At 40.1% G+C, this 7,489-nt stretch overlaps 1 protein-coding gene and 1 long non-coding RNA gene across 2 annotated transcripts in view; one reads left to right on the top strand and one right to left on the bottom strand.

Moving 5' to 3' along the window:
* LOC102673171 overlaps positions 1 to 4,598 on the top strand; it is a 7,419-nt gene extending 2,821 nt beyond the window's left edge. Inside the window, exons 2-3 of the long non-coding RNA XR_422640.2 lie at positions 3,702 to 3,704; positions 4,463 to 4,598. This is a non-coding gene — a long non-coding RNA (uncharacterized LOC102673171). The remainder of the gene's footprint in view (positions 1 to 3,701; positions 3,705 to 4,462) is intronic.
* On the bottom strand, positions 2,044 to 6,882 carry LOC102673261. The gene is made up of 8 exons (XM_006622234.2): positions 6,708 to 6,882; positions 6,257 to 6,302; positions 6,106 to 6,222; positions 5,066 to 5,188; positions 4,709 to 5,000; positions 4,478 to 4,608; positions 2,562 to 2,693; positions 2,044 to 2,246 (listed from the first exon to the last, which is right to left on the bottom strand). Exons 3-8 carry the CDS (start codon positions 6,214 to 6,216, stop codon positions 2,151 to 2,153), a joined length of 885 nt encoding a protein of 294 aa, XP_006622297.1. The 5' UTR covers positions 6,217 to 6,222; positions 6,257 to 6,302; positions 6,708 to 6,882; the 3' UTR covers positions 2,044 to 2,150.
* Positions 6,883 to 7,489: the final 607 nt, after the last annotated feature.

Here is a 7,489-nt window from a genome sequence, read left to right as displayed (position 1 = left end):
TTTTTTTTTTTTTTTTGCTTAGACACCGATTATTCAGACGACCATAAATTATGATTATGACGGCCGTCCTTTTTTTTTTTTTCTCGTGAATTTTCTTTTCTTCGCCCATAAAATAAGCGGTGAATAATACCGATCATTTTTGCATCCGTTGACCGCAAGAAACGGCGTGGCCAATAACGTCTAAGAAAGTGGAACGCGCCACGTATGATAATTAATCGTTCATTGGTATCTTTGGATACTTAGAACTAGGTCGCGTGCATCTTTTCGCGTTGCCATACTTACGATTACGCAATCGTGCGACTCCATTATACTATAAAAAAGTTCTACTTTCAGATACTAAATATTTTTATACGAAGGAGAAGGGAAAGAAGCCATCGTGTAATCAGCCATCTTTTCATTTTTTTTTAAATACCTTTCTTTGATTTTGTAGACAGATTTTGTAGATTCATAGATAAATCTCAAAGAAAACACTTTTCCACTTTGAAGTGTTTTCTTTTCTCAAACATACAAGAGTCGCGTATTTAATATATTTTGCATACTTGCGTCAAGCACTGTTGCATAATTGTGGTAGACCGGAAGCTGGTTCGCGGGGGCAAGCCAGATCGAATAATCGCGTTTTTATTTAATTTTTCTTTCGTTTCTCGTTCGATAGGATAAATTGTTATTCGTTCGAAAAAATAAAACTTTCACCGGATACGGAAGTCTGAAAGAATGATTAATCGATGGTAATTATCGCCTCGTCGATTTTTCGTCACCGCGGTATTATTGCAATTACAAAATGTGCAAATCAATAACATCGTTACGTGAAGATGTAATTGAATGCAATTGAATGTCTGCAATGAGAATAAAGATATAACGTTAATCGATTATAAATAAATAAATTAAATCGAATATCCAAAAATACTTGCGAAGATATTTTTATAACGAGATATTTTTTACTTACGATCGATACTTTAAGATAAGTTAAGCAAAAGGATATTACAGTTTCATTTATTCATCCATTAAGTAACTTTTAGAAATTCATTAAGTAATTCATTAAGTAACTTTTAGAAATATCAAATGTCACAGCATAATAAACAAAAATATCATCATTTAGAAATCACGATTAACGCGAAATAAAATACAAGTTTTACGTATTTATAAATTCCTTGTACGATTTCCAAACTTGAACCAGGCCAATTGATATTAATTATTCGACGACAGTCAAAATGAATCCGATCCGCGGATGTTACGACAATGTTACGATTCGATTCGTAAACATTGCGCAATTCAAGATAGCGCAACAAAGTTTCTTTTCATCCAAGCAGAAGTCAAGAAGGGATTTACTATTGAATAGATTAATTTTTACGACGGGCTTACTTCATCTCATCTAAAAAAAAAAAAGAAAAAAGATTTTTGAAAGGAAATCACATCGATGGTATTTTACATAGGAAGTAAAGAATTTAATCGATTCGATATGTTCGCACGTTTATTTTACATACGTTCATCGAAAACACAATTAACAAGTTCTAAATCAAGCAACACCTTGTTCATTTTCACCATCGAGCGAACTTTACACTTATGGTTAAAATAGCAGTGATGTAAAAATATTACATCGTTGTACGTACATTTCACGGCACGCGAGCTACAGTTCTGGCAAACAGTTCTGTCGCAATTTATGGCAACGAATTTACGTACGAAAGGAAACAACAAGTTTGATCACCCGTGAACGGCACAGAGGCCGCATAAATATTTATATATTTCACGCAGCTGACGCCAGAACCACGAAATTATTCGATAATTTGTATATAAAATGATCGAGATTTTCGACGCATTGTTGAGGAAATTTGATAAGTTAATAAATATTCGAATAGAAATATTTTCACGCGCAAAGAGGAAATTTCGTGGTTCTGGCGCAAGGGATGCGATATACAGAAATGATTCCCCCTTTCTAACAATCACCTTTAACTACGCAACACGATTGATTACGATCGTCGCATTGTCCTAAAATTCGTATTCTATCTAGACTATTATTCGCAGGCTATTTGGCACGGATCCCATTCGATTCCTCCTCAGCACCCTCGAAACAGGAGGAGACTCTTGATGGAAATCCTCGGTGAAATGGCAGTCGATCCTAGCACCGCAATGATCCTTCTCCAGTGGACCATCTTCTAGTGATTATCCGAAGGAAGGCCTTTGATTGCGAAAACTCCACGGAAGAACGGTTTGAACACCTCTAGCAACGTTTGCGTTCGACGGGCCGAGTTCTGAAACGCGTGAAAAAAGAAAGAATCATTCTTCGTCGAAATTCGATCGATTTAATCATATTATTATATACAAATCATTTTGATTGCGCGCAAAAAAGAGGTATATCGTGGAAAACCGGATTAATTTTGCAATAAAGTGAAGGGTGACACATTTGCAACGTAACGAATCGATCTGCCATAGAAGGGGAAGAAAAAATTAGAAAAAAGAAAAGTATTGTCCCGAGTTCAAATTATACTCGTGTATATAATCGAGACAATATAATAACATCGATCTCGATATCTTTTAATTTTGTACGAGTTTTCGCTCGGACTTACGGTGATCACGTTGCTCAGGATTTTGCTGATATTTGTGATAGTGGTGAAACCGCTACCGAACACGACTGGGGGTATGTCCAAGTTCACCTTCGTTCTATCGAATTCGGGGATATCCTCCGTCGTGGTCGAGATCTGGACATAGATAAAAAGAAAAAAAAAAATAGCCAATGACAGTTCGCCTTTCGCAACACTCGTGCGTAGCTCGGTGTTGCCAACATCGAGAATAGAGAGAGAGAGAGACATAGATAGAGATAGAGAGAGAAAGAGAGAATGATACGTTTATTTTTTTCGATCGAGAACTTGTTTCTATAACATATTTATTAGAGAACGCGATTATTGCTTTGGCGCAATCATGCGTGCGAAAAAATCAATATTGGTACGCCGTGTAATAATTTAAAATTGTATCGTTGTGCAATTAGCGCATGATTGATCGAATTCATCGAAAAGAGATAAGAGGAAATAAAGATCTCGAGAAGAAATAATAATATCGAAAAAAAAAAAAAAGAATTATATTCTTATATTTGTATAAATATAAATTTGATACGTAAATTAAAATCTATCCTGTATATCTTTGGGGAAGGACAGAAAAAGGATACAGGACGTACGATTGGAAAAAGATATTCAGATATTCGATTCGTAGACAAACAAAAAAAAAAAAAGAAAGGAAAAAGAACGTGATCGTGATTTTATTTAACATCAATATCATCATCAATATCAATAAAAACCATTAATTATGGCCATCCTTGGTGATTGTTATACTTAATATCAGGTTAATAAAGATACTATACCCTATTTACATCCATGAATTTACAAACATGATGATCGAGACACGCGGCTGTGTGATCGAGAAACTACTCTTATAACAAATATTATTTACATTTGTCGCACAACGATGGTTCGTTCAACGTTGGGGGGAGGGACTTCTCGTTGGTTTTAGCACGAACAAGAGTGACGAGATAGAGGAAGATTTCTTGCGTGTCTCTCTAAACGTTTAGATTACCGTGGGTGGGTTTGTCACTGACAGAAGGGGAGGAGAAGATCCTGGCAATTTATCGGTTGAGCTAAAAAGAAAAATCCATACAGTACTACTAATCTACGGGAATGTTACAAATGCGCGTGATGATAGAGTTCTTTCGTTAGTTAGTTTCTATTTTTTTCTTTTTTTTTTTTCTTTTTTTCTTTTTTTCTTTTTTTTTGGTTTTAAATAGGCGTTTAGTCGCCCTTAGGATCCTCTTAAGCGTTGCTGCTTGATGATACATCCCCTTTGGACGCGTCCAAAGCGTTGAATCCAACGTCCTCGTTTGCACCGCATCCGCTTTTTAAACCGTATAAGGCTCCCCTTGCGGCGAACCGTAATCGTACTGTTTATGCACAACATGTTCTCATTTTAATTTGCGTGTTTACCTCGGTCCCGACGAAAGAATAGCTAGGTAATAGTTTGAACGAGTATTGCAATCGTTTGGATTGATTTTCCAAACGATTCTCGTGAGAGGGTTAATTCGACATAATAAGGCGAAAGTTTTCTACATGCAAACAAAAAATTTAGAAGGATCTCTTTGTTTCAAGCCAAACAAGTTTAGCAAGCAAAGTTTCGCTCCCTCTTGCGAATGACGACACGTGACAAATGCGGTGCATGCAAGTTTACGACGAGTAAAGGGGAAGAAACGGAACGTTTAACGAAAGTTTTTTTTCTTTTCTTAATTTCCATTCCATCCGTGGCAAGCGACAATTTTACACAATCAGATTGGAAAAAGAAGCAATTGGAAGGAGTCGTCGCAGGTTTCTGGTTAATTCGATCGACTACGAGCAACGTACTTGTTGAAAGAAAGAGTGAATAAGGTAAGAATCACGAAACGGAATAGAAATAGAAAGACAGAAAAAAACGTGAAGAAGAGAAAGAGTTATTATTATCGTACCCCTTCGGATAAACTTGAATCGCTAGAAAGACCCTTCGAGTTCGACAACGCGCCAAGCTGGGCGTTCAAAATGTTTCCTAGAAAGTTGAACGCGTTCGACGCTTTGGTATCGAGATTCTCCTTGTTGTCCCCTAATAAATTTGAAAACGAAAAACGATTATCGATTATATATAAGATAAAATAAATTCGAAAATTTTAAACGCAATTTCTCGGAGGATATTCTCGTCTTACCATTGGAGGGTGGAGAGCTCAAACCGGTGGCGATGGAGCTGAGGGGGGCCAACTTCGAGACGAACGCGTTCGTCAATCCGCTCTTCGTGTTCGAGAAGAAGTTTTGGGCCGTGCTCACCACCGGCCCGATACTTCCTGTCGCGGATTGAATTTTCGCGTTCACCAGCTCGCCGATGAACTTGCTGGTTGCCGACTTGTTCACATCGATTCCGTAAGCCTTGTTCTTTATTTTGTTCGTCTCGTCCAGGTCGGTGAGAGCTTTCGTCTTCGCGTCGATCAAAGAATCCAGCTTCTGCAAACGAAAGTGAATATCAACACGGGTTATTCTCATGTAATATTTCATCACGCGAATCTTACGTTGAAGACGAAGTTGATTATGCCGTTGGATACACCCAGCTTCGCCACAGCGATCTTCCTCTTGTCCCTGTCGGCCCTCTCCTCGTCCCCTCGGAGATCATCCTCGGCCTCCACTACGTATATCTAATTGAAAGAAAGTAAAGATTAAGATCTGAAACTTTTTTCTTGCCGCAATTTCAGAGTTGCGGGCTGAACTTTTAAGTAATTTACTTATTAAAATGTTTAAATAATATTCGCTTTTATAACCACCATCTGGCAATTATCCGCGATTATTATAATGAACAAAAAATAGATAAATTGAGTTGAAATAATTTTATTCGTAACTATTACAAATATTCTTCGCTCTATCAACGAAGAGAATTTTCATTTAATTCTTAAACGACGATTACAAAACGAAAGCCTCTCGAGCAGTTGTCGTCTCTATCTCGGCTCAATCTCCAGATTGATCGTAAACGACAATTACGCGAAAACGAGGATTGTCGAGGAGCTCTCGTTTAATCCCTCGTAAACGGCAATTAAGCGAGACCTCCTCGAGGTCATCGAGGATATCTCGTCTAATTTCCGAACGTGATTACGACGCTAATTACAGACGATAAACGGTGGATGAAAGGAGGGAGAAAGAGCGAGGCGAACGTTGCGTACGGCCACGTGCCACGGATCAGAATTTCAGTTACGCGTTTATCCGGCTTCGCGTGTCTGTGTTCGTTCAAGTTAAGTCAACCACTTTCACTCCTCGCTCGTTTCTTCGCCTCCTTCTTTCTCTCTCTCTCTCTCTCTTTTCTCGATTCGTCTCTTCGTGTCTCCTTTCCTGACGCATCTTGCGATCGTAGACCCGATATTAGACGATCTTCCACGTAAAGACTGTCGAGCTTCTAACACGGTGTAAGGTAATAAAACTTCGAAATGGGCGCTTTCACTTTCACGATTTTTAATAGATCCCCTCCCTCCTTCCCTATTACGGAACATTACGATTTCGTGGGACTTTATACTCCTCCCCTCTCGAGTTCGAAACAGAGAATTCGAGAATTCGAACGTCTTACCTCGTTCAATGGATTGAGCTCCACGGGCTCCGTTTCCCTCTTCACGATAGGACTGGAGTTCACGTAAGCCAACAGCAACGAGAGGCCAAAGAGTAAGCAAGTTATCCTCATTTTGCTCCCTTCCTTCCTTCCTTCCTTTCTTTCTTCCTTCTCTCTCTCTGCCTTTTTGCTTCTCGAGCTTCTTGAGTTTGTTTGTCCTGGGGAAAATCGCGGCTAATGAGTAAATAGGATTCCGCGAAGACGAGGTTGAGAGGTCGAAGTGAAAGGTTCGAAACGGGGAGAGAAGAACGTTTCGTTTCCCGTGAGAATGTCATTTCGCGCGTTTCCTCTTTGGTCGTGGGGAGGTATCGATTTGCAGAAAACGCGGTGAAAACGAGCATCATCGATCGCCATTGGAAATACGTACAAACACTGGTTCACCTTGCGAACGACTCGTAGAAACGACTCGAAAAGACGACGCGAGATACGAAAATCGCGCGACGATGATCGAAGCGAGGAGAGGCGAGTGTGGAAGGAAGATAAGAGGCACGTGGCGCGGGAAATAATAAGATACGCGAAAGGGGACTTACGGCGAGAGTGCGTGAGTGGCGAGAGATGTGTACCTGGCGGAGAGCGAGGCTCGTTTGAGGACCACGGTGAAGGAGATCCCGATGTCTTAGCGGCACGAAGGGGAACGAAGGCGAGCATGTGTGTGCCCCTTCGAGAATCGAGAATCGAGAATCGCAGGCCTCGCCTCCCAGGTGGGGCAGGTTCCATTTGCTCCGCGAATCCCACGCAGCCTCGTACGCTCTCGAAAACCGTACGTACCATCTATCCTGCCGGGGCTGGACACGCGAGGATACGCGAGGATGTCTTGCTCGCCAATTGAGCAATCGATCGTGGACGGACGGGGCGACGCGTCTCGAGATGGGTCGTCTGCAATCGAATCATTGAAAATCACTTATCCGCGCGTGTTTCAAAATAACGCGGTTGAACGCGGTGGAGAGGGAGGGGAGGAGACGGAGAGTTGACCGAGAGTTGGTGGGAAAACTGAAAAGGTCAGGATTATTCGGTGGTGTGAAAGTAAGTGGGTAAGACGCGTAAGATAGGATCGCTTGAACACGGATGAATAGCGCGCCTCTAGCGGTTAATCACGTTGCGTAATAAATTTTGAACGATTTGATATTCCCCCGCCACTTTTCTGCGAGCGACAATACATAATTGATTATTTAGAAAGGTAAATAATTCTCGAATACATATTGTAAACGTATTGTAAGTTTCGTTGCGTGGAACGAAAAGGAGAGGTTAGTTGTTCGAACGGTTTTCGATTATAATTCTAAACTTGTATATATATGTGTGTGTATATATATATATATATATATATATATATATATATATATATATA

This window comes from Apis dorsata, unplaced genomic scaffold (assembly GCF_000469605.1).
Source record: "Apis dorsata unplaced genomic scaffold, Apis dorsata 1.3 scaffold_683, whole genome shotgun sequence".
NCBI classification, from domain to species: Eukaryota; Metazoa; Arthropoda; class Insecta; order Hymenoptera; family Apidae; genus Apis; species Apis dorsata.
Note: the sequence above shows the minus strand (reverse complement) of the source record. Positions and strands in the feature narration are given on the sequence as shown.

What these genes read in the sequence shown, in the direction of transcription:
- LOC102673261 (XM_006622234.2), bottom strand. Translation starts at nt 6,216, where the DNA reads ATGAGGATAACTTGCTTACTCTTTGGCCTCTCGTTGCTGTTGGCTTAC. An exon ending in ATTCAAGTTTATCCGAAGGG is followed by an intron (nt 2,694 to 4,477) that starts GTACGATAATAA and finishes ATCTATGTCCAG; the next exon opens with ATCTCGACCACGACGGAGGA. An exon ending in TCCTGAGCAACGTGATCACC is followed by an intron (nt 2,247 to 2,561) that starts GTAAGTCCGAGC and finishes CACGCGTTTCAG; the next exon opens with AACTCGGCCCGTCGAACGCA.